This window comes from Diadema setosum, chromosome 20 (genome assembly GCF_964275005.1).
Source record: "Diadema setosum chromosome 20, eeDiaSeto1, whole genome shotgun sequence".
NCBI lineage: Eukaryota > Metazoa > Echinodermata > Echinoidea > Diadematoida > Diadematidae > Diadema > Diadema setosum.
In genome coordinates, this window is record NC_092704.1 from 6,238,584 (window position 1) to 6,265,232 (window position 26,649).

General features: G+C 38.0%; 1 protein-coding gene across 1 annotated transcript; it reads right to left on the bottom strand.

Annotated features, from left to right (window-relative positions):
- On the bottom strand, positions 1 to 25,014 carry LOC140244048 (transient-receptor-potential-like protein). Its single transcript, XM_072323698.1, has 12 exons — positions 24,822 to 25,014; positions 20,951 to 21,078; positions 19,861 to 19,962; positions 17,856 to 18,278; positions 16,955 to 17,163; positions 16,113 to 16,327; positions 15,043 to 15,179; positions 13,793 to 13,815; positions 11,019 to 11,158; positions 7,141 to 7,381; positions 4,088 to 4,283; positions 1 to 195 (listed from the first exon to the last, which is right to left on the bottom strand). The coding sequence occupies exons 1-12, from the start codon at positions 25,012 to 25,014 to the stop codon at positions 1 to 3; spliced, it is 2,202 nt and encodes a 733-aa protein (XP_072179799.1).
- Positions 25,015 to 26,649: the final 1,635 nt, after the last annotated feature.

Here is a 26,649-nt window from a genome sequence, read left to right on the forward strand (position 1 = left end):
TCATACACTTACCGGCGTCCATGTTTTAGCTTTGCGCTTGCGCAGTCCTTTCAAGGCGCGCACAGCCTTTTGCACCCAGAGACCGATCCGCGGTGTAATGTTGAACGGTGGCGGCAGCCCTCCGTCGGTCATACGCTGGTCGAACTCGAGCATTATGCGGGTCCGTGCAAAATGCCATTCCATTCGAGCTTGCTCCTATAGAGGAATAATGACAAGGCCATTGAGACAGTACATTCAATTTCCTAATACCTTTCTTTCTTTCTTTCTTTCTTTCTTTCTTTCTTTCTTTCTTTCTTTCTTTCATTCATCATTAAATTTGCTTATTTATTTCTTAATGTTTTCATTTATTCAAATGCAATCTAATCCTAATGCATTATTCATTTACCACTTACATAAACTCCTCAAAAAAGTTTGGAAATCTGAGTTTGATCAATCATTTCTCATTTTTCCTTAGAAATAATTTAGTTCTGCTTAGTACCACACAAAGATTGTTTAATTTTTCCAAAATATGATACCGTACTTGTTATGATTATCGTTTACATGGAGGTGCAGTGCTTACAAATATGAGGTCAGAATTTAAAAGCTGCGAAATGGCCTAATTTTTGACGTCCTTAGTGCAGTTTCCTCGTGATGAGTGAGTTCCCCATTGTTTCTTTGGTGTTCATTTACTGTAACATCAGCATTTTTTTTTTTTATGGAGTGAAACATGTATGCGTTCAACCAAACAGATAAACAAATTAGACACGCACGCACACACACACACACACACACACACACACACACACAAACGATCATGACTCTAACCGTTTTATCTCAGAGAACCTCTCTACATTAATCACAACAGAGACATAAAGAAGTGAAATGGCATGGTTTTGATTTTAATGGAGTTTCATCTTTATATTGTCTTCATTTTGCAGTGTTTTGTCATTATTTTGTCTTTACTTTATGTTTACTTTGTCTTCATATCGTCAATGAATATGATCGGGGCTCAGTATCTGGTGGGCGACCCAAGTGCTTGCACCACCGCCTGGCACCTTATCCTCATGCTGTTGATTAGCTTCGTGATTCGCTGCTGAAGGAATGGCGTTCCACTTGTCAACCAGTATCTGACGGAGTCCTGCCAGCGTCTTTGCATTTATGATCCTCTTCCCCAGCTCGGCCAAGGTGATCCCAAAGATGTTCTTTGGGGTTGAGGTCGAGGCTGCATGCAGGCCAGTCCATTCTAGTGATGCCCTCTCTCTCTCTCTCTCTCTCTCTCTCGAAAGTTGCGCACAAGTCTCGCTCTATGTGGTATTGCGTGGTCATCTTGCAGGATTGCGTCGTCACCCATATTCCGTAGATACGGGACAGCAGTCGGCTTGGAGAATTTTGTCTCTTTATCGCTGGGCGGTGAAGTTGCCGTCGATGACCACGATCTCTGTCCTTCCTGCAATGGATCCCCACACCATCACGATCCCTCCTCCGAATGGCGTGACGCGCTCGATGCAGCGATCGTCAAAAACGTTCACCCTGTCTACGCCACACCCTATAGCTCGCCCACCAACTTTCCGCAGGCAGAAGCGTGACTCGTCGCTGAACAATCTGCCATTCACGTCTTTTCCAGCGGAGATGATCGCGGCACCAACGAAGGCGCGCCTGCTTCTGTTGAGCAATAAGGGCTGGTTTCTCGGCTGGCTTTCTTGCTCGGAGCTGGACAGCGTGGAGGCGGTTTCTTACAGTTTGATCGGATAACCTTGTATTGTATCTTCTCAGAAAACATCGTTTGATACGCTGTGACGTTCGCCTGCGATCCTGAAGAGCAAGTGCCCTGATGTAACGGTCTTGGTGCTCCGTTGTCATCTTCGGACGTCTACCCCTCGGTCTCTCCTTGACATCTTCTGTTGCTCGGAATATTTGTTTCCATTGGGTGATGGTGCCAGGGCTCACACCTAGTCTCTCTGCCACATCTTTTTGAAACATCCCAGCTTCAAATTGCCCTATGGCGCAGGCTTTTTGAACATTGCTTACACGTGGCATGATGTACAACCATAAAACTTGATGAGCTATCAAAATTGCCTCGCACGGCACCACTGAAAACTTGAATGTGAAGTTAAGATGTCTATTGAAATTTACCTTCATGGCTGACTAGTTGAGAACAAAAGACGTAACACAAAAGAACATGTTCTCTATTTACTCTTCACGACCATTCTCATTCATACGGATCGTTCTTGTTCATTTTACAACTTTTCAATGCAGACCTTATCAGACACTTTTGAGTACAGCCCATTACTTGATAGCATAATCATAATGAGTAGGATATCATCTCAAAGAGAATTTAATAATCTTTCCATTGACTGGAGAAATTAACAACTGAAGTCAGATTTCCAAACTTTTTTTGAGGAGTTTATTATACTCTTACTATCCCTGTACACTTTCTATGTATTCATCTGCGTATGATGTTTATTTAGGGCAACTCATTCACGGCACTCACTGATACTTAAGCTGAATAATGATCTATCATGGAACCCTACCAGACACAGTGTTACAAACGACAAAGACACACACGATAAATATGAGATATGACAATAATGCATTTTCCAGGTATAAAGTTCTATGTAAACAGAGTGTATTTAGACAGACGGTATCCATGACTGACTAGACTTCCTTTCTTCCTCTGCCTTTCTTTTTCACATCTCATATTCTATGTACACTTTAAGACGGATGTGTGAGTGAGTGTGTGTGTGTGTGTGTGTGTGTACCAACAAATTCAGCAAGGTATATATCTTTGTTTTTGTTGAGTGATGAATTATGCACATGTGTTATTTCAATTCGGACTGATCTTGTGTATACATTGATCCATCATGTGACACACACGCACACACTTGATCCTGACATAAACACGAGGGATAATTCAACTTGGGGGTAAACGCGAGGGATCACCGAAGTGATGTAGCTTTTTGAGCATGTGACAAACGCAATCAGAAGGACACTGACCAGAAATGAACACAATTTATTAGTGGAAAAATGAGCAAAGAAAACGGGATTTCATCTTGATTCTACTAATGATTCATATTAATTTCTGGTCAGTTTCCTTCTGTTTGCGTTTATTTCTGAGCTAGATAAAAATTTTGTCGTCGGAAACTACAGAATTACGAATTCACCTAGATGTAAAGCAGGATAGTTCTTATGTAATAAGGAAAAATGAAGACACATACACTTTATCTCATTCTGACTCTAAAAGATAGTTGCTCTGAACCTCCTGATTACATTACTATACCATTATTTCTTTTCATAATGGTAAAGTGTTGGATTTTATTTCTCTAGTGTTAACGTTCACAAGCAAAGCAACATTTTTTTTTATAGCAATTGGCACAATTACAACAGACAGTCTGCCAAATGTCATATTGCCTTCTTCATTGAATATCACACCAATCTTACATCACAATATTCAAAATGTTGGTTTTCTCCCTGAAATTCTAGTATAAGGCCCATATGAGTCCGACACTAGGCAGTATCGATCGCGTCAGGTAGTCTTTTTTTTTTTGCGTAGTGTCTGACTCATGGGACTTATTTGCCTATTGTCGGGCACATGGTCCTTGTGTTTTTCTAGTGTCGAGCTGGTGGGCCTTTTTTGCGTAGTATCGAGTTTATGGACTGTATGACATGTGGTCTGTATGACTCGTGGGCCATAGGACTCGTGGGTTTCGGGCTCGTGAAATGATCCCTTTTCATCCACCTTTTCCTTTGACACGTTTCATCAGTAATACTGTTCCACAAGCTCGAAAACTTGACTCGGACAAAACTCTGCTCAAATTTTGACTATGCCCATAATGCGATAATGATTAAAGCATGCAACCCAGTCCAACGTCAGAGGAATTGTATTCTAACTTACACGTACAATTGACATTAACTAAAAAATCCACATTAATGCAAGCAATCATTGCCAATATAGATTGATATTTGTGAAAAGATTTGCGATGATTTTCATTCCAACTTAAACCGTGATACGGTTAAGGTTTTCTCAGAAACTTTGAAAAACAAGTCATTTCTCTTCCTTTTTTGTGTTCTAATGGTAACACTGTTTGCACGCCAAACGAATGTTGCTTACCTCAACTCGAGAATAAGTGTTGCTCAACATGGCGATGAGGGCGTTCATCATTATGGTAATGGACAGCAGCAAGTAAACGCCGAAGAGAAACAAACCCACGTCACGTGTCAACCACAGGTTGGGTGGGAGCGCAAAATCGGACACGTTGGATTCACCGTAGAGGGCCCAGAAGAAGACGGCAATCGAGTGGCCTATACTGAAATAGGCCAGGATGTGACGGTTAAGAATGAGTTATGAAAAAGTATGGTTATACTACAACTGCTACTAATACTACTACTACTACTACTACTACTACTACTACTACTACTTCTACTACTACTTCTACTCTCTCTCTCTCTCTCTCTCTCTCTCTCTCTATATATATATATATATATATATATATATACCTAACTTCAGCACGCCTACCTCCACCCATCATCACTAAATGTTTCCCGCAACCGGTTGCCAACTGATTGCCGGCTTGCAACCAGCCCAAATGTGAATTGTACAACACATCTCTTGATAAAGGGCAGGGCCCGAAAGCTTGAGAATAAAAATCAAACTGTGAGGATTCAAGCTACGTCCATCGTCTCATCCTTTCCCTCACCTATATAGAATAACCTGAAGTGACGAGAAATTTAAGATCGCGATCTTTAAGATCTCGAAGTTTTGCCAGTGTGACCGCAAACTTCCCGCGAAACTTCTGGCAAAACTTCTCGATCTGTTTGCGGGCAGTGTCTCCGAAGTGCGAGACCATTGTCATGTACAGATGTGCATTGTTACGTCACAATCACAAGCCATCGGACGGCGCACTCTTTCTTGTGCGCGTACGAATGGACCAAACTTCGCGATCTTAAACTTCGCGATCTTTTGCCAGTCTGACCGCGCCTAATGATAATGCTTTGAACAAAAATATGATAGAGCATTGTGGCAATAGAGAGATACAGACAAACATTGGTCATAGCACATCTTCACCCATCTGCTTTATTAATCTCAACTGCTTTCTGCCGGTAACAATAATGTTTGGAAAGCATTAAATGACAGGTTTGAATCCAATTGGTTCCTCTTTTTCCGACATGTTTGTTAAAATGTAGATCAGCATTTGCGATCTTACAAATATATTTGTACAATGGGAGACAACTGATAAAAATCTGTCCTATTACAGCAATGTTTGTTCGTTTGTTTGTTTGTTTTATTACCGTATAAAAAAAATTAGCATACTCCATAGAGTAAGAATTAATGTTTTACATAAAGGTCATGAAAAAAAAAAACATACGGAGGATACTTTAGCCCATTTTCAAGTACATGTATAGTGACAATGAATGCCACTTTTGGTCTTCCATCATGTCCATATTGTCTGTTGTACTTGAATGGTAATGGCGATGTCTTATCAAAATGACCGTGTCTTATCAAATGAATTGAATTAAATTACTTCAGCCGCTTTTCTTTCTTTTTTTTTTGGGGGGGGGGGATAATATATATTGCTACTATAAAATTGGTCTTTATCTTTTAGTGATCGTGAATTCTGTAATCTCATTGGTCAATCACACTCAGACCAACCACTGAATATTTTCCGTATTCCGTGATATGACGTCATGATATTCCAGGTTACACAGCAAAGACGCTTAAAGTGAAAACATAGTTTTGGTAAGGATTTGAGAACCCGTCTGGCACCATTTCATATTTGCTTGCAATAGGCCTACATCGAAAGAGTCTACAAAGAAACTTATCTGGCTGACGCGATTTGCCGGGATGATGAGTCGTTTTGGAGTATTTTGAGAAAAATAATAAAAGTCGGAAAACCGACCGCGCGCTGTCTTTTGTAAGACAGCGCGCGGTCCTCAAGCGTATTGCGCACATCACCTGAGACCACTCAAAGACACTTGATAAACAACAACAACAACTTCAAAGACAGTGCGTCTCAGGTGATGTGCGTCTTGTCTTTGCCTGAGACGCGCTGTCTTACAGCTAGCTGCGCGTACTGCTTGCGTGTACGATGCGCGCATACAGTAATCAGCTCGCGAGACGTAAGTCAACATAGCTGACAGCCGGCGATTTCAACATCATTCACGAGACGAAATCAGCGAGAAGAAGGTTAGCACTTGCACTTAAAGAGATAAAATCGTTACCCCTTGCTTGTTCTTACGAAATACGGGCAATTATTATCCATACAGAGGATTTTTAGAGCCCAAATACAAGTGTTATTTTGTCGACGCACCTCGACTACCTCCGACCCACTTAGAAAGTTTGTTGAACTCGACCAATATTTTTTCCTGAGGCGACCAATATTGAAAATATTGGACGGCGAGAGGGGGATTCCCCAAAGTTTTTATAAACTGCACCGTGATTGGTTGAGATATACGAGATGACTCGAAATTTGAAGTAAAAACGTCTGTGATTGGTCAATCACAAATTAACTAAAATATCGTTTTTTTCTAAAAATTCTGTGTTTGTACAAACAAATTTCATATATTAATTAGTTAAAATTGTACATCAAAATACATAGATCACTGTTTCATCTGGGAATGAAGGGGATTAACTTGCACCGACGAGTGTACCATACCACATGTCAGGATCAAGTACAGCAGGAGACCACACAACACTCAGAGACAGAAAAGGGTAAGTGAAAATATTCTTTGCTAAAATCCTCTGTAGGATAATAATGATGATATTGGATGTCCTTTTTTTCGGTTGATACAAGGAAATATTGGACTCGCTAAGCAAAATATTGGACTCGTCTTCGACTCGTCCAATATTTGTGCATAGCTTGTCCAATATTTCCTTGTATTAACCTCAAGGCCATCCAATATTATATAAATATCTACGGTCTGGTGCCATATTCCATTCATGGAATATGGCACCAGACCGTAGATGTTTGCCCGTATTTCGTGAACAAGCAGGGGGTAGAAATTGCAAAACCTGGGTCACGGGGACGTTTTGGCTGAATCATTTGAACCCATGATTCCTACACTAGGACTCACCGAGCCTAAACCACAGTGTCATATATAGTGCCGCGAGGAGAGAAGAGAGTATAAGCAGAGAGAAAAAAAAAATCAGAGAACCTGCGTGCTCACTTGTCAAATGAGGTCGACTCGCACGCGATTTTGTTGAGCTCGCACATCGACCAATACTCCGTGGACACGGCGGCGTAAAGCTGGGTGAAACCCAGGCCAAACGCCCCAAGCACGATGGCGAAGAGACAGGTGAAGCGAAGCATGTCCGACATGATGGCCGCGAAGGAGATCAGCACCGGACCAACGAACTCGAATGAGACGATTGGGTGGAGGAGGCGAAGGCATGAGAAGATGTTGGCCACTTCAAGGAAGAAAGAAAAAAAAAAACACAAAGTTCTGTGATTTGCTCGACAGCACAAGTTTACTTCAAAGAAAAAAAAAATCGGGTCTCCAGTTCCCAATCGTTAGCTTCGATGTGGCAAATTTGTGACTGAATAGATAGCCGTTTATCACTTATTTTCATTGTAATCATCATTTCCAGTCCTTTTATTTCGGACTGAACTGACTGTTTATTTAAATTTCTTATTGCCAAGTTGACGTTTCTAGTACCTCTAAAACCATCATAATTTTTAACGCACATTAACGATTCTTGCGTCGAGATTTTTGTATTGCTACTGATTGACAAATTACAATTCATCGACGTACATGCATGCTGATTATTGAGTGTTTGCGTATAGCCATGAAACAAATCACTGACCATACATAATCGAGTGGGATTCGAACCCATGACCTCCTCATTGCTTTGTAGACAGGCGTCGTATCTACTAGACTAGCAAGCTTCCCCGTGGATACACAATGATTGTCGCCGCGGTGGGTAACATCATTCATCTTCAAATTAAAGAATGTTGTATCGAGTTGTTTTTGAAGCAAGGGATTAACTCATTGCCCTCCATCGGTTTCACTTCAATGAATATCCTTGCCGTTTTTTAGTTCTCATCGTGTTTGAGGGAAATTCAGGACCAGTTAAAAGTTAGTGTGAAAAAAAAGTAAAATATGACAAGTACATAAGTTCAAATTTTGTCAAATGGATTAAAAGTAATGAAGTTATGATATCATAAATTTCTTTAGATTTTGCAAAAAGGAGTACTTGAACATTTGAAATGAATATGTAAATGCGTGAGCTGGTGATGCATCACCTTACAACTTTCCATTGATCGTGGACACACACACACACACACACACACAATGAAATAATGAAAATTCAGGAGTTTTTTGTTTGTTTGTTTGTTGGTTTTGTTTTTTTTTTTTACTGCTGCAAAAGCGTAAAACATTGTGTTTTCCTGGTTGGAAAATAAAATAATGATCAGTCGTAATCAATATTTTAGACTTGCGAGTATAAAATGCATTTGAACAAATACTCGGAAATTTCACAATTTTATGCGCAAACTACATTGTAAGTTGTATAGGGATGACATTCGGATGACATCATCAATTCACTTTTTGCATATTCATAATAAATTTACTGATCAAGAACTATCTAGTGAATATTAGCGAAACTTCCCAATTTCATAACTTCCTTAACTTTCATCCGACTTTGATCAAAATTAAATGTTTGTCGTCGTGCCTAGAATAACTTACTCCGTCTTTTCATACTATTCAATTCAATTCAATTCAATTCATTTATTTTCATTCTTCTTTTTTCTTTTTCAACAAAAACATAACACAAGATAAATCAGGTTTTACATCATAAACAAAGAACATTTGTCTTAATTAATAAATGGTATCAATAAACATAGGAGCGCATACTGGCAAAAAAAAATATAATACAAAGTCATGCTTCAGTTGAAAAAAAAAAGGAAGAAAGAATAGAGAGGTCCACTAAAAAGCAAAGCTTGTAGATTGTGAACCACTCATAAAACCTATAAATTACTTATTTACAAACACTTGTGACGAATATAATATACGACAGGACGGGACAAAACAGAAGAAACTCAACAACATGACGCAACTTGCCAGAATAGATGAAAAGTATGGAAGGAAAGAAAGAAGAAAAGAGAGAATGAGAGAATACCTACACGCTGAATAAGGGAAATGGAACAGAGGATGGTAGAGAATGTGCTTCATAGAGTTGGTGCTGCATGCAGCTGAGCAAGGATTGTAATGACTACTTCTTTACGTAATAATAAATTCAGTGTTTGAATGATTGGTGCGTGGATGATGAACTCTGAGGTTAACAAAAACTATAGCTGTTAATGGAAAAAAACATGTCAGGGAGGATTTAATAAAAAAAAGTTTCAACTTGCGCTTAAAAGAATACAAAGATGGGGAATTTTTTATTTCACAGCTCAGTGAGTTCCAAAATCTAGGACCAGTGTATATAAATGTATTCTGAGCCAATAAAGTTCTCAGGAGGGGTAAATGAAACTCATTAGATTGTCTAGTGGGATAATCATGAAAAGACTGGTTCCGTGGGAACATTGAATTAAAAATACTGGGAAGTGCATTTACATTGTAATTAAACATAAACTGACCAAGTTGAAAAAAATACAAATCTTTAATTTTCAAAATCTCATGTTTAATAAATAATGGCTCTGTATGGGAACGTGGCGGGACGCCACAAATAATACGAATAACCTTTTTTTGTAACAAAAGTAATTTATCTAGTAAGTTTTGATGGGCACTACCCCACGCTAGGAGTCCGTAATTAAGATAAGGTAAAATTAGAGAAAAATACAACGTCAACAAAGAGGACAATGGAATATGAAACTTGAGTCTATTGATAATACCAATATTGCGTGAAATTATTGTACTAATGTTAGTAATATGCGGCCTCCACGAAAGTTTATCATCCACTGTGATACCAAGGAATTTTATATGAGGAACTCGTTCTAACAAAGTGTTATCAAGAACAATACCTGTGTCTAAATCTTCTAAAGAATTACTAAAAAACATATACTTAGTTTTCTGAAGATTAAGAGATAATTTATTAGCTCTTATCCACTGAGTTACTTTTTTCAATTCGGAATTAACTATGCGTACAAGAGTATCTGGATTTTGGTGAGAAAAGAAAATATTTGAATCATCAGCAAAAAGTATAAATGAGAGTATGTCAGATGATCTACAAAAGTCATTGATATAAATGATAAAAAGTAAAGGTCCTAATAAACTACCCTGTGGGACGCCACATTTAATGAATTCTAAACTCGAGCTGTACTCGTTCAGAGATACATATTGTTTTCGGTTTTGTAGGTAACTCCTGAACCACTCCAAGGCCTTCCCGCGTATTCCATAATGAGACAGTTTATAAAGTAATATTTCATGATTAATTGTAACGAAGGCCTTGGAGAAGTCCAGGAAGATACCAATAAGATGAGAATGATTATCAATAGTGTGCGCAGCGTGGTCAATAAACTTTAACTTACTATCTCTCAACTGGTCTGGAATTTGTCTTAATTACAGAGATAATTAGTCGTAATTGGGCGTATAAATACTGGGTTCACGCTCATTTCTCATTTCATCTTATTTCCCTATCGAAATAATACATAATCACTATACAAGTCATCAGTGACCACTTGTAAAAGCAGGTGAAATGGCGTGTTGGGATAGCACATTGAAGTACATGCAGATGCGTTCAAGTTAGTTAATATCAGACAATAGTCACGCTGATAGTATGATATATAACACGGCAAGACATTGGCGGTGGGCTGGTGGCCCGGGCCAGTAAAAAAAAAACAAAAAACAACAACAAATGATTTGGTGGACCGATCGGCTAATTTTATGGTTCAAAGGGAATGTTACTTTTGTTGTTATTTCGAGCCACTATATATCATTTCGGACCACCAGACAAAAGGTCAATGTCGAGCTCTGTAATATGAATATATGTACGTGTATACACACCTGCACATACATAAACATAGAAATATGAACAAATATACAAATATATTGATCTTCGTAAAATAACGCAAAGTGAAGCAGCACGAAGTTGACGACGTGCTCACCAGAGAAGCAGATCTCGGCGACCAGCTGTGGGTCAAACGTGCGCCAGGCTATGCGGGTGACTTCATACTTGGTGTAGGTGAGTTTCACCGGCAGAGAGACACGGCTTGTCTTCATGGAGACGACCGTGTCGTTCTGGAAGCTATGATAGATGTAAAAAAAAAAAAAAAAAAAAAAAAAAAAAAAAAAAAAAAAAAAAAATTATGTATGTATTTATACATATGCAGTGTATGTACATACTGGGGATAATACAAAATTGGTGGCCACTGACCGTGTTGGACAGGTGGCCTCTCCGCACAGTAGGCCTACTTGGTCTTTAGCATGGCTGTTCGGGTGGGGGGGGGTATTCTAGTGGCCATATATTCTACGATTCTACGATATTCTACTCCACAAGTTATCACATTACGGAATACGTGGGAAGGCCTTGGAGTGGTTCAAGAGTTATTTAGGAAATAGAAGACAATTTGTTACAATTAAAGACAATTATTCAGTAATAAGTGAAGTGAATTTTGGCGTTCCACAAGGAAGTTTATTAGGGCCACTACTATTTATTGCTTCTATTAATGATTTCTGTCAGGCATCCGATGTACTGTCCTTTATCCATTTTGCTGACGATACCAGTGTATTTTTTGCCCACAATGATGTTAATTTTCTTGTTCAAAAAGTCAATACTGAATTACAAAAAGTGAATAATTGGGTAAGAGCCAATAAATTATCGTTGAATGCCCCAAAAAACGAAATATATGATTTTTAGTAACACTGTTGACATTTTGAGTACAGCTATAGTTTTGAATGATTTTCATTTAGAACGAGTTTCACATTTTAAATTCCTTGGAATTATTGTTGACGACAAACTTTCCTGGAAGTTACATATTGATTGTATATCCAACACAATCTCTCGTAATATAGGTGTTATAAATAGAATGAAATTGTATATCCCACAAAAATCATTACTTATGTTACATTCGTCATTGATATTGCCTTATCTTAGTTATGGTGTTTTAGTTTGGGGCAACACTCACCAGAACTTACTGGATAGAGCGTTCCTTCTACAAAAGAAAGCTCTCCGTGTCATCAGTTATCCTTTCATACCCTCCCACTCAAATATTTTATTTGCCGCTAATAAGCTGCTAAAAATTAATGATTTGTATTTATTTAATTTGGGACAATTTATGTATACGTACAGCAACAACTCACTCCCCTCCATATTCGATTCTATGTTTCAAAGAAATCAATCATTCCGTGACTATCCCACTCGATGTTCTAATGAATTTCACTTACCTCTTCTACGAACAATTCTTGCTAAGAACACACTTATCTATTCTGGCCCAACTTATTGGAATTTTCTGAATAATGACATAAAAAAATGCACCCTCTATATTTTCATTTAAAAGGAGATTAAAGTCTTTTTTATTGCAATGTTATGTTCCTACAGAATTGAGTCAGCCTGTTGGCTCATTTTAATCTCTTTTCGAAAAATTTTGATTACCAATAATATACTGTCACATATTTTCTCGTCCCTGTTGTCCTGTGACACTTACAGAGTAGATTCGATTCTACTTGTATTACTTCCGCATCTATTTCTCTCTATTTTCCCATATTTCCGTATCCTTTCCACGCATCCCGTTATTTTTTCGATATAGTTCTGTCGAGGATCGCTGGATCTGTTTTGCCTTTCTGTCCGTTGTATTGTCTTCCTATCATGTCAGTCTTGTCTCGTTCTGTCTTGTATTTAAGTCCCTCTCTATAAGTTTGTCGTCCCAGTCTCGTTTAATGTTCATTCGCCTGTGTATGTGTGTCTGTTTGTTACTCTGTCTTCTTATTGGGCTTCCAGACTTTTTTTTTATCTGACTATATTCCCAATCTTTTTTTCACCTTTTTGCATCAGTTCATTTTCTATTGACATTCTGTACCTGAGGGGCCCACATTCTACAAGCATTGCCTTTTTAGTGGGTTCCCCCATTTTTCGATATTTTGTGTAATGTTACATCGTCTATATCACTTCAGTAAATTTTCATTACAACATATTTGTTACCCCAAGGTTCCACAATTATGCTTTCTCAATTTACTTTGTTTTGATTATATGCAACCATATTCTCTGTTACCAAAGAAAGTGAAATGTTTATGTTTTTTTTTTTTCGAAAAATGAAATAAAGTTTGAATTGAATTGAATTGAATTGAATATACGGCAACAAGCCGCTAAAGACATTTGTCTGCCATAGTAAGTTTGACTGTATGATTTATAGGCCGACATAGGTAGGCCTCCAACATCAGTGTTGTGACGTCACCTATGTATCTATAAGAAAATGTATGAATTGCTCAACTTGCTTAATTGCATCACATATCATTCCAAAATAATGGAAAGGTTCTGATACTTAATAATTAGATAATACATTATCAAAACATGACATTATAGGACTACTGTCTTAGAAGCCATTGTAACTATTCTAACATGTACCACGGTCGTTACAGTCAGAAACGAGGGGAATAAGATTAATCGGCTGTAGAATAAGAAACATGACATTGTACGGGACAGTAGAATGCTGTTAACTCAAATACAAACTGTGAAGCAAAATGTGAAACATTTGATATTTGAAGCATGTGTATGTAAACCTACGTTATACGCCTTCAGTTTTATACTCGTGGATAAATCTATAGCGGTACGCATTTTTTTGATCACTGTCTTCTTTGTGACGACATAATATCAGAGTATATTTGAACCTGTCACACTTTCTATGAAATGGAAACTTTTCTGGATGACTCAAATAATACTCACGTGTACCATATCATGTTGGTGGACTGAAAGATAATGAGGGTAAAAAAGTGAAATTAGAGTTTTATCATGATTGTGAGATCAATGGACACATCTAAGTGAGAAAATTGTAAAGATTTATTTCTTCTTTGGTTTAAAAAAAGAAGAAACAAAATTTTGACAACCTTTCGATGGCAATCCACTAAACACCATACTAAAGTTCGTCGATTAGTGCTACTTGGGGGAAAATGATGATTCATTTCAACTATTGTAAGCTTGATATACCATAACTTTCAACATTAAACTTAAGACGTAGCAATTCACATATGGACGATAATAATTTTTACTTTCTCGCAGACATGATGATCATGTTCTAATATTCGTGAAATGCTCTAGTCTTCTATTGGGGGAAAACATACAGACAAACACGAAGAGGCTGAAAACAGATTAAACCCTTTCATGTTTCATGTTTTCTTAATTGAACGGAAATAGCGCGATTCTCTAAGAATCTGCAGCTTGCCGGTGTGGTATTCGACTATATACAGGTCGACATATCCGGAGTCCTGTTAAAGGGGAAATCCAGTCCAATTATAAGATAGTCTGATAAGAAAGAGTGAAATATTTTGAGTTCAACGGTAAAATTTTGATAGAAATCAGATGAAAAATAAGGAAGCTATGATATTTTGAAGTTTTGCTATTTTTTTTTTTTTTTTTGGGGGGGGGGGGGAGGGGACAGTTCTTGCACAAATGGCAAAGTGAGCATGTCCTCCCCTCACAACTTATCATATAGTTTGTACATACAATTTTGAAATTTCCAGTTTTTTAGTCAAATGCAATTATGCCCGAGGCTCAAATCCTCGTATATCTAACTGATCACTATTCTGAAGTTATTCAAACAGGAATAACATCATGTTTCAATGGCTTCAATGACAGAAATATTGAATTTTCGTCATTTTTTTTTGTACACTATCAATGGAAAATTGTGAGGGTATGACATGGTTAGCTCACTCATTTGCATATTCATAATGTATTATCCACTGTACAAGAACTGTTTTGCAGAAATTAGGAAAACTTTAAAATATAACTTCCTTATTTTTCATCTGATTTCAGTCAAATTTTTACCGTTAAACTCGTAAGATTTTACTCTTTTTTTTTATCAGACTAACTTATATTTGGACTGGATTTCCCCTGATCCTTAGAATTGTGCTATCCATTGACGGCCACCACAGGGTGAGATATGACTTAAACACGTTGAATGCTGAACTAATACATACGCAGTAAATGCTGAAAGTGGTGAGGATGTAAATCCAATAGAGGGCAATAGATCCTACGTCCAGTAAATGCCACTTGAAGAAGAAGTATTTCTTGAATCCCTTGTAATATATCTTAGTGACATGGTGCCAGGTCAGTCCTGATGAAATACAAAGTATTTACAATAACAACAGCTTAAAGGTATTGTTTACCATAGGGAGCAGTGATTTAAAAATGTTCGAGTCATCACATTTGATGCATATTTGTAGGTTAGTCGTATCACAAAACATCCTACCACATCCAGATATCGCAATTAAGACTAAGATATAACGATATATTACTATCTTTCTCAATAAACCATAACCGTAGACGGTTTATTCTAGAAACATTTTATAACTATTGTTCACATTGTGTATAATAACATTGGTTTGTTGATTAAAAACCATTTTTGAAATGGCTAAGATATCAAAAACAAAACAAAACAAAGTGCTCCTAATAAAAGGTGGATCCCACCTTTTAATATAGGATCTCTTTGTTTTTGGCTATCTCAGCCATTTGGAGACCGATTTTCAATCAAATAAACTGTTAATTTCTCTTATTGTATTTCTAATTACATCACAAAGAGTTAAAACGGAGATTTTGACTGTGTGAGAACATCACGTCGATTTTTCATTTCCAGTCAAAGTAAAAGAATGCTATAGAGAAATACGATGGAACCTACTAAAAATGCAAAGCTTATGGAGTGTAGGTCCCAACAAAAGCCTAATAGTGTGAAGAAAAGGATGATGAGCACGGGTACAACTAAAGACCAACTAAAGATAAACAAAAAAGAATGACTATTAATACTCAGGGTACAACAGATTCTTCTCAAATATAATAGAATGAGAACAAGTAACCACATGCAACACGCTACTATATAGCAGTTGCTCTATAATAGCAATTTTGACAGAGGAGTGGTAATGTGAATGCGACATAATTTTATGCTTTTTAACATTAGAGTTTCCATTGAAAATAAACGAGAAGTGTCGGAAAATGAAAAAAAAAATGTACCAAAGATTCCTCTATGTGAACGATTCCTGTATAATGAACTCACCAACAACCCACAGACAGACCACCATAAAGAGAGAACCCGGCGGAAAGATGACGTACTTGTACTCATTACACATCAAGTTGTGGTCGCGGGGGTCGTAGCGGTAGAACCCGTCGTGGGGGCACTCCACCTGACTGATGCCCTCGCCCAGTGTCATGCACGTGAGGATTAGGACGAAGTGGATGAGGGAAGTGGTTTCGATAATGTGAAGGACGTACCTGTGAGAGGAACGAGGGGGTGATCGTCGTCATCGGGTCAAGAGGATTAAATGACCCGGAAGTTAATCCTTTCATTGTCAACGTCGATACTTGACATGATGCTTGAAGACGTCTCGTAAGTTCGCTGACGGGCCTCTTTATTTATTTATTTTTTTAAAGGGAACGTATAGTTTTGGTCGAGGTCTAACTTCAGGTTTCTAACACTTTTAGGTGAGATAATGACAAACCTACAATGAAATGTGAAAGATCATGAAAGTTCAAAAGGATTTCAACGTTTATTTGATGAAAACTGGTTTTTAAATGGCTGAGATATCCAAAACAGAGCAATCCTATGTAGCACCTACCTTTTATCGCTTTGTTTTGATTTGTTTTTTGGGATGTCTCAACCATTCCAAAACCTATTTTCATCGAATAAACTTTTAATTTCTTTTAGAACATGTAGAATGGTATGCTGAGTATTTCATAAGTGGTTTTATTTGTTCTTGGTATCTGGCAAAAAGTTAAAAGCCCAATCCTCATCTCATTATATTCTCCACCAGTACTATATCACCCCTTTAAAGTCAAAGTCAAACTCGAACCATGAAAGCCAGAAGAAAACAAACACCAAATGAAAACATAGAGACGTACGGAGTATCCATAAGCTTGTCGAACCATCGCACACACTTCACATTTTCCGGGAGTATAGCGTTGAGGATGCAGATGAGCGGGGAGAAGAACACGGCGGTGATTAAGGCCATCACGTACCTGACCGAGGTGTGGTAGTGGGCCCAGGGAATGGGGCCGTTACCGTACCACCACTTCAGCAGGTACTCCTGGCAGTAGCTGTGAGAAATGAACTGAAAGTTGAAGAAAGCAGCGAAGGATATGTATATTAATTTCATAAATGCTATTTTCATGATCATGATAACTATCATTACTATCATATTATATGAAAGTTATTATCATCGTCATCGTTGTTGTAGTAATAGTTATGACTTACTCATAATCATTATTCCCATGAGTATTTTTGATACTTTTATCATAGTCATCATCAGTAGCTTAATCATTATGATGCATTTAATTGATAGAGCTGTATAATACTATAAACATGATCACTAAATACCTGATTCATGGCATAATTATATTCTGCAACAAACACTAACCTGTTGGCCTATTAAAATGCTGATGCAGCTCTTTTGTTGATCATGTCAGACGTATTGGAGACAGTCAATAGTAATAAGGGGAAAGGATATTCAAGTACATAAATTCATACCAACATACTGACAAATTAATTCGCACGGTAAGTATTATTGTTCTGAGAGGAGTTCCACCCCCCCCCCCCCACCCCCCATCACTACGGGTTTAGCGAGAACGCTTCTAATGCAGTGTAATAAAATGACACCTGAGCTCATTAGCTGGATAGCAATTCAAATCAAGTACTCGGTAAGTAACATTCTACTAACATTCACTCAGTTGGGTGCCAGTGTGTAAACTCCGCCCATTCGTTAAGACTCTCTCACCCATTACTGTACTTATACGTAATTCTCACTTTCTTGTATTGAAGTTTGACTACGCGCTTCAGCCGGCCCAACGGATCCGCCTTCACGCCTCCGCGTTTGAACACACTGCGCCGCGTGCCGTCCGGTGCCATTCGCTCGTTGAGGGCCTCCCAGATCTCGTCTTTGCAACTCGCGCAGTCGAGTAGTTTGGTGAGGAAGAGCTCCAGCCGATTCCGAATCTCTGCGTAGCTGCGCTCGAATATTCTGCGATCGGGGTCCGGCCCGTCGGCCAGCTTCTCTCCCCAGGTGAGAGCCGTCTCGATGGGGTCGTCAGCGGTGAGGAGGATGTAAACCTCGCTGGTGAGCGCCTGATGCAACTTGAGCTTGGCCAGAGACCTCTCAAAGTGGTCATCTGATACTTTAGCCAGAACTTCTTCTTCCGTAGGCATGGTAGCCCCATGGTCCAACAACATCTTTGGAAATTAGGGCGGAAGGGAGTGTGTGTGTGTGTGTGTGTGTGTGTGTGTGTGTGTGTGAGTGTGCGTGTGCGAGTTCGTGAGAAGGAACGCGGGGAGGGGGTAGATAGTTTAATGGGGGAACACACAATAAACCTTTTATTATGACTTGAAGCCTGTATCACATTCACTTTCGCGAAGCGTATAAAGATAGATTCAATGGTCATTGCGCCCGCAGCGGCAACATAGGGCAACATGATGGAAACAAGGGGCCGAATGCATAAAACAAGCAATTGCTTGTAAGCAATTGCTTCAAGCAAAAGCACAAGCTCATCTAGCAAAAGGTCTAGCTCAAGAAATTGCTTAAATCCATATGCATAACCTTTTGCTTGTGCCCATACCTTTTGCTTATCCCGCACAAGCAAGTGCTTGCGTTTTCAACAAAAGGGACGTCACGCCTGTGCGAACACAAGAACAAAGGCGAGTGCGACAGCATGTATTTGAAAGGGTGTGTGTGCGGAAACCTTTCCTGACATAGCAGAAAAGCTATGAAATGACACTCATAAATGCACACACAGACGCACACACACACACACACGTACTGGCTGATTCCCATCACTGCTTATAGTAGCCCGGATCTGCCAGATCGCACGTGGAGAGGTCTCCTTGCTCTCCACCGAAGTCAGACATCCTATACCTGTTTTTCATCACATTTTGCGTGCTTAACCACTGGACATTCCCGTTGTTGAAACGAAAGAGTTTCTTACACTACTTAGGAGTAATTTCTTGTAGATTTATACCACTCCTGCACAAGTGTGGTCTTTCTTTTAGGAATATGAAAATGATACTTAAAAGGGAACGTCCCAGTTAAGCAAAAGCTCAAGCTCGTTTTACAGAGCTTGGAAAATCGTAAGCAATTGCTAGCAAGAACAAGCACAAGGTATGTTTTATGCATACGTTTTTAAGTAAATGCTTGGTCTCTACGCAATTGCTTACGGGCAGCAAGCAATTGCTTGTGCTTGTTAGTAAAAGCTTCTGCTCGCAAGCAATTGCTTGTTTTTTATGCATACGGATTCGAGTAAAAGGCTAGCACAAGCAATTGCTAGCGTTTATGCATCCGGCCCAATATTGACTACGGTGAAGATGAAATGTTGAGACGGCTACATGGAGACGACAAACGTACATGTCGTAAGAATTCAAAGAAAATGCCCGTAGCTTGAGACATTTTCTGTCGCTCCATGTTTGTTTTGTTTTTTCTTGTATGTTAATAATGATATTATTTTCGTCTCTGTTTTTTGGGCGGGGGTCAACCCTAACAACAGATTACAAAGGAATCATCACGGCAACAGTATAGGAACAAGGTAAATCGTGAGTGTTGACAAGAAATAAGTACAAAACTCGAAATATTTTGATGCCGAATTCATTCCCCACTAATCAATGATGACGACACAGACCTAACTGTTTTTGTGTTCGATACACAAACTATTACAAGCGCCCATAATAACTGTATGCACTGACCAGCCTATTTCAAGGTGATTCATGAAAAGGGGCCCAAACTGTGGAAAATGTGGAGATGGACTGTGTCAAAGGACCGCCTCACCTTTATCGCCCTTAAATCATCCATCCGCGTGGCAAGTTTGAGTGGCGTGGTGCATGCTGGGAATTCTTGGGTCACTGCGAACTGATTCACAACGCTTGACGTCTTTTATGTTGGCATGACAACGGTAGAAAGATTGAAAAACAAAAAACAAAGAGGATTGGAAAGAATGGCAGGGACATGATTGTGCGTGTAATTATACAATAACATGATTGGTTCACAATTCCACTCATCTCAAAGGTTATAGAATATGAATAGAACACTGAATCAGCAAGGATGTGAGACAAAACTCACCTCCCTGCTTATGAATCAGTCACGCACACTTAGCTCAATCGCCATGTTGCTGTTCAGTTGCTGAAATTGTTTTGAAAAGTTATAAAAAGAGAGTTGGACGAGAGAAATATTGCTTTTAAAGACAAGTTGACTAAAACATATGTTTGATTGAGCAAATGATACAATTTCAGTAGAACACATCAGAGAAAATTTGAGGAAAATCGAAGAATTCTTTGATAGTTATGAATTCTTAAAGTTATAGTGCTGGATAAGAACCCACTAGAGTGTGTGATGGCATTATAATATTATGTATATCATGATAATATTGGGTGTATAACGTTAGACAGAGAATTCCATAATTTTTCTTTTGATTAAACTATACCTGTATATACTCGATTTGTTACTGACACAGATATGTCAAGGGTAAGCTTTTCCCAACTGCTTTCTAAAAGAGGCGCGTCATAACAATGTCATAATGCTCTTTCATCACGCCAGAAAAGTAAATATTATGATGAATTTTCTTAATATTTGTTTCTTTTCAACGTTCTCCGTATGTGATATCCCAGAATGTAGTAATCTTCTTATCCTACACATATAAAATAGAATAAAAATCCATAACTTTTGAACTGATTGTCCGATTTTCCTCAAATTTTCACGAATGTGTTCTACTAAGATTGCTGCAAACAATCAATCCAAACATTCACTTGGATGAACTTGTCCGTTAAGTTTGATGGGTGGTGAAAGTACTAAAAAGGTCTCGGTTAAGAGCAAAGTCAGGATCATTATGGCCTAAAGTTCCACATAGATGTGGTTCTCTTACCAGGTCTTCGCCCGGGCTTTGGGTGTGAATTAGGATCTCCTCCACCGCTTCCATGTTTCGGCACTCAAGAGCGTGCAGGAGGGCGTCGTCCAGAGGTACATCCATGTCTAACAGAAATTTCAGGGACTCTGTTTTCGGAAGAATTGATTGGATAGAATGTTTATCGTTTCTCATTGTTGGTTTCTATGTTTGTTTGCTTGTATGTTTGTTTGTTTGCATGTATGTTTCCTAGTACATTGTAACATGAGTAAGTGTCATTGTTGGTTTTTACCTTGCCTTTTCGTTCTTCGGTAGATGTGGTATACTTTGTCGGAAGTCAGGGTGAAATTCTTTGATGTGAATCTTTCAAAAAAAAAAATCTCTGTGGGCTATTAACAAAGTAGTCCTATACGATTACCCTAAACTTCTTTTTAAAAGGGTCATCATTAACTGATACAAATCTTTTGCCTTTTAAGTGCGTATGTAAACAAATAACAATATAATCGGAACTATGATATTTTTCATTAGACAAGCTGAAGATTTGAACAGCTTTATTTTTGAAATCCTGCTGCCGATGAGTTCGCAAAAGGCATTCAGTTGTTGTTGTTTTTTTAGGGCATATACATGTTTGAGTCGTTTTAAAAGTCAGTGACTTTTTGCTGAGAAATTGAAGCTCTGATTTGAAATCTTTATAATGAAAGAAACAATTTATCTTAAAATGAGTACCCCCTTCAAAAATGAATTTATGCAGATCGAATTTGTGTTCTTTCTGGAATGGCGTTTACGCAGTGTCTTTATGAAAAATGAGACATTATGATTTATTATTTTACCATTACGCAGGGCTCCACACTAACTTTTATTTTTGGTGGCCCAAAGGCAAACATCCGACCTTTTTTGGTGGCCCGATCAGGCCACCAAATTCTTCATTTCTGAAATGTTGGTGGCCCGACGTGTGTTTTTGGTGGTCCCGGGCCACCGGGCCACCGTTAGTGTCGAGCCCTGCATTACGTCACAAATATTTCAAGCATTTCATTTCAGAATGACATCATTTTTAATTCATTGTTATATTTGTGTTTTATATATGTTATTTATGTTTGCACTGCGCTGACATATATAATAAAGTCTCTCTTTTCTTGGAAATTGCTTATCATTCAATATATCATTGATTTTAAAAAAATCGCAGGATCTTTGTACTTTAATTAGCTCTGAAATATAAGAACGACTAAACAGACATTATGATTTAAACAGAGAGAGGTCCATACGCTTTTTAAAGCGAAGTTCAAAGCAGTTGGGAGTTATGAATATAATTTAAAAATCACATTTATGAATATGAGCATTACTCGGGGGTTTTTTTCCCGAAGACGAGTGGCACATTAACGAGAAACATCGAGGAAGTTCTCCCCTTTCTCTCTCCCCCCCCCCCCCCCATAATCCTCTCTCACTATCTCATAGATACAAGCTCTAGCCAGAACTGTCTTCAACTGAAGTGTTTGATGGCAAAACGGCTTAAACGCCATTTTCAGATGATTTTCAAACATTTATAAGTGTAAGTCCATAATTAGATAGAGCAAAATAAAACCCTTCCAATGATATCTCACTTGCTGCATTACAAGAAATATTCTGGAAGTTATGATTAAAACATCCTATATCTTCCTATTATTTTCTTTGTTGTTTACAAGCTTAATCGCAAGATCAAAATTAATTGACAAGAAAGAAATTTGATAGCTCATTTTGCGATCAGTTACAAGTTGTATCTTCTCTTGTAAGGGCAACGCATGATCATGATCAGTATGTCTGCAATATCCCTTCTTCTTCCATCTAGTGTTTCTTATCTTAAATGCTCTTCACTACCCCCATTACATCATGAGTATCATGTGTACCCTTCTTTTATTCCGGTTCACCTCATTAGACATTAAGGCCTATAGAGCCAAACATGCCTGTCATTTGATGGGATGGCAGAGTATACGGAATGGTATACATGTACTATTGGTAAAGATGAGGATTTAGCTTTCGATCCCTTTTTTTTTTGGGGGGGGGGGGGATCCGTAGGAACCACTTTATGAAATATTTAAGAGCATACAATTCTATGAGGAATTCAAATTCTATGTAATGAAAATTGTTTTCGAAATGACGTTAATATCCAAATTAAAAAAAAAACAGTAAAAGAGAGCAGTCATGTTTATGATGCGCAGATTCACAATATACGAGTATCCTTCATAGTATAATTAAAGACATTATTTTAACTGCATAAGCCTTCTCTATGTCTGTTACAATGATATTTTACAGCTGAGTGCAATCAAAGATAATGTGTTCTACATCAGACGAAGGGTTGATATTTCCATTGCTTTTCTCATCCTGTTCTTGGAAGTACGTTGAAGTGTTACGTAACATGACGACGATGGCCGCGGAGGTGGTGGTAGTGTTCCTACGTGTATGTGGTACAGTCGAGCATTGCAAGCTATATGCTGGTAGGATTGTTTCGGGGACCAACTCGAGCTGAAAGGTATCAGTTTGCCATAATTAAGGTTAACCATATTTCATTTACCTTTACCATGCTTATTGTCTCAGGAAATGCGGGCTACATGTTGTTGCAGGTCACTTGTGGTTCATAAACACTTAACAGTATGGTAAGCCAGTTGGCAAATAGCTCATGCGCACATATTGGTGCACAATACCTTTCTTCTTTTTTTTTTCTCAGTTAGGCATTTCAGTCGTTTTCAAAATGACATAATACATTGTTTACGCGTAATCTTATCCAACGCAGCAATAAATGGAGTTCATGTTCAAACAAAGAATGTATTTGCGTAGATCATCGGTCCGCTTATTAACACAGCTGGGGAAGCATCGATCTCATACATTGGATGCAGTAACAAACTTTCTTTATCAATATTGCCGATTACAATGTTTTAATGAAAGCTTTTAATTATTGCTGTCATGCAGATTTGCAGGCAAGCGTCATCAGTTAGGGAGACATGAATATTTTGCCTACATCGCAAATGCTTTACCTCAGTGAATTTAAAAAAACCAACATGTCTGCTGGTCCAAAAGACCGCTATTCTCATAATACGCAGAACAGGGAAAACGAACTATCTAGCACGCACCTCACCAATCTCGAGGCCAGTATACTTACTGGCCTATAGTAAACACTTTCATGATTTAAAATGAAATACGAAGAAGCAAAAACAAAAACAAAAACATAAAACAAAAACAAAAACAAAAACGGAATAAATGTATACACAATAATAGTTGAAAATTGCTTTATACACACACACAAAATATTCTTTTTCTATTTTCGTTTTCTACATTTCCTTTATTTCATGTCGGCCGACTACATGTCTCTTTTGGGGAATCAAAATTTCAAATTTAATGATTGGCTCCAATGCGCCACAAGAAAAAAAAAAAGAAAGGTTAGTATGGAACCCTGACAAATTATAATGTATTTGCAAAAGCAATCACACTTGCCATAGTTGTGTACTAGCTTGACGCAAAAAAAAAAAATAATAACATGACTAGAATTAAGATAATGGTAAGGTAATAATAAGAAAGGTATCAGCTAGTTACTGCCATCACAACAAAGGAAAGTCCTCGCATCCACCTGTGGCTTGTCATACCCGCTGACGGACACTGCTGTAACAAGCAGTAGTGAATAAATCCAGACAATTTATTTTCCAGTAAAACCTCATTTGCTGCAGAATTAAGAGCCACTTTTTTGTGCTATGACTTGATATTTCATTCTGATATTATGGCATTACAAATCCTCATTCTTACACAGAAAATAATCGCATTGTTTTTGGTTTTTGTTTTGTTTCATTTTGTTTTCGTTACATCTTTGGAGATGCGTGGGTATCAAGTTGAATAGTTATTACGAAAAAAGAAAAAAAAATAACTATACCGAATTGGTTGGTGTAGATAGCTGCCAAAAGTCCCCGGCTCCACAGGGCTGCCGAGACGCTGTCGTTACGGGGGTCGGTCATCAGCGATTTCATCTCCTCCACACGGCCGCTTCGCGCTGCCCGTAGGAATGCGCACTTCAGCTTGTCCAGTTTCTGGATTCCAGGTTGATTATCCGAGATAAAGCTATCCATGTTACAACGATTAAGAAACGTAGATCAAGTTCAGTTCAAGAATCAGTGTTTAATATCAAACATGAAACAAAGCTGAAAATGGACCACCATCATTTTCTCTTTACTTCAGTAGTGACACACCAAGATCAACTTCACTATTACGTACAGCGCTTTGTCAAGTGATTAACAACAACACCCCCATATGATATGAGCTTTAACGGTCAACATAACTACCATTAGATTATAAAGAAGGTCGATGAACTTTCCCTCGGTCAGGCATGCGCACCCACTACTCGACTTTGCCTAGACTAAATTAACTTCTGTACAACCAAGACAATGCGTAGGTCAGTTTCTGCATCACTGTTCCTCATATGCCTTCAAAGATTAAACATCTTCGCATGTAACATATTCTTGATCTTATAGATACTTTTATGTCTTTTTGAAGATAACTATTTTGTCACGCGTCTATTCTCTTCCAAGCAGAGTATAGCATTTGGTATTTGTACCATGTCTGTATAGAAACTGCCCAGTTAGCCCCACCCCAATCTCCCATCGCAGCCAGCCCAACCAAGTACAACTATTTTACCACAAGTTATGAACAATAACTCGACCGAAAGTATCCATTTCCAATGAAATTAATCTATGTTAAGTGCATGTACATGAAATTTTCTGAATAAAAAACAAATCGCAGTTTCAATCCCAACACGCCTTACATATATATATATATATATATATATATATATATATATATATCAAAATAAGTTCTGCATTTTAAGTGTGAGGTATCATATTCTCTTATTCAAGCATTATCTTCATTGAATGAGACATCATAAGAAAGCCTGATTAATTATCTTTAAAATGACATCTCATTTGCCATGATTGAGTGTTCCTGGAATGGGTAAAACAGCCGAGTATTGGGACAATTCAAAAGAGAAAGTTGCGACAATTCTGTTATTGATGAAAAAAGTGTGATCACTTTCAAAAACGCATTTCCTTAACATTGTTTGGTAAACCATTATGTTTAATTTTGATATGCGGGTAGGTCATCTACTGCAGTTTTTAACTCATGGATGAAGCCTGGAATCTTATGATCGATAATCTCTCAATGCATTCTTTTCAAGCACATGCCTTCCCTGAAAATACAAAGTAAATAGGGATGTTTTGTTTCACATAAGACGTTTGCTTCATTTTGCAACATTTCACATTTGACCTTTCCTCATACTCAATCGTATACTGTGTGTTCCCTGAATGCATTTGTATTATAAAATTTACAAAACAAGTGAGTTGGCATTGTAAAGAAAATGGATCAGGCTTTCTTATGATGTCACATTTGAATGATATGATGTAGTTTTCAGGTAAATATGATATATCAAACTGGATTACAGATCGTATTTTACCCAACCTGTGTACATCGTCTGCTCAGGCGGAGTATAATCACCTTAGAAACAAATCATATACAACCAAATAATCAGTGGCCAATGTTTGTGCAGTGAATTTAAAGGCTGTAAGTAAATGTATTTGAGCATAACTGATAATAATCTCGGTCGTTATTATACAATATTATTTGAATAGCTCAGGAATCCGACGCTGTCCTCATATATATATATATATATATATATATATATATATATATATAATACTTTTATATCTGTTGAT

What these genes read in the sequence shown, in the direction of transcription:
- LOC140244048 (XM_072323698.1), bottom strand. Translation starts at nt 25,014, where the DNA reads ATGGATAGCTTTATCTCGGATAATCAACCTGGAATCCAGAAACTGGAC. An exon ending in AAAGCCCGGGCGAAGACCTG is followed by an intron (nt 19,963 to 20,950) that starts GTAAGAGAACCA and finishes CCAACATAAAAG; the next exon opens with ACGTCAAGCGTTGTGAATCA. An exon ending in GACAAGCTTATGGATACTCC is followed by an intron (nt 16,328 to 16,954) that starts GTACGTCTCTAT and finishes TTCCTCTCACAG; the next exon opens with GTACGTCCTTCACATTATCG.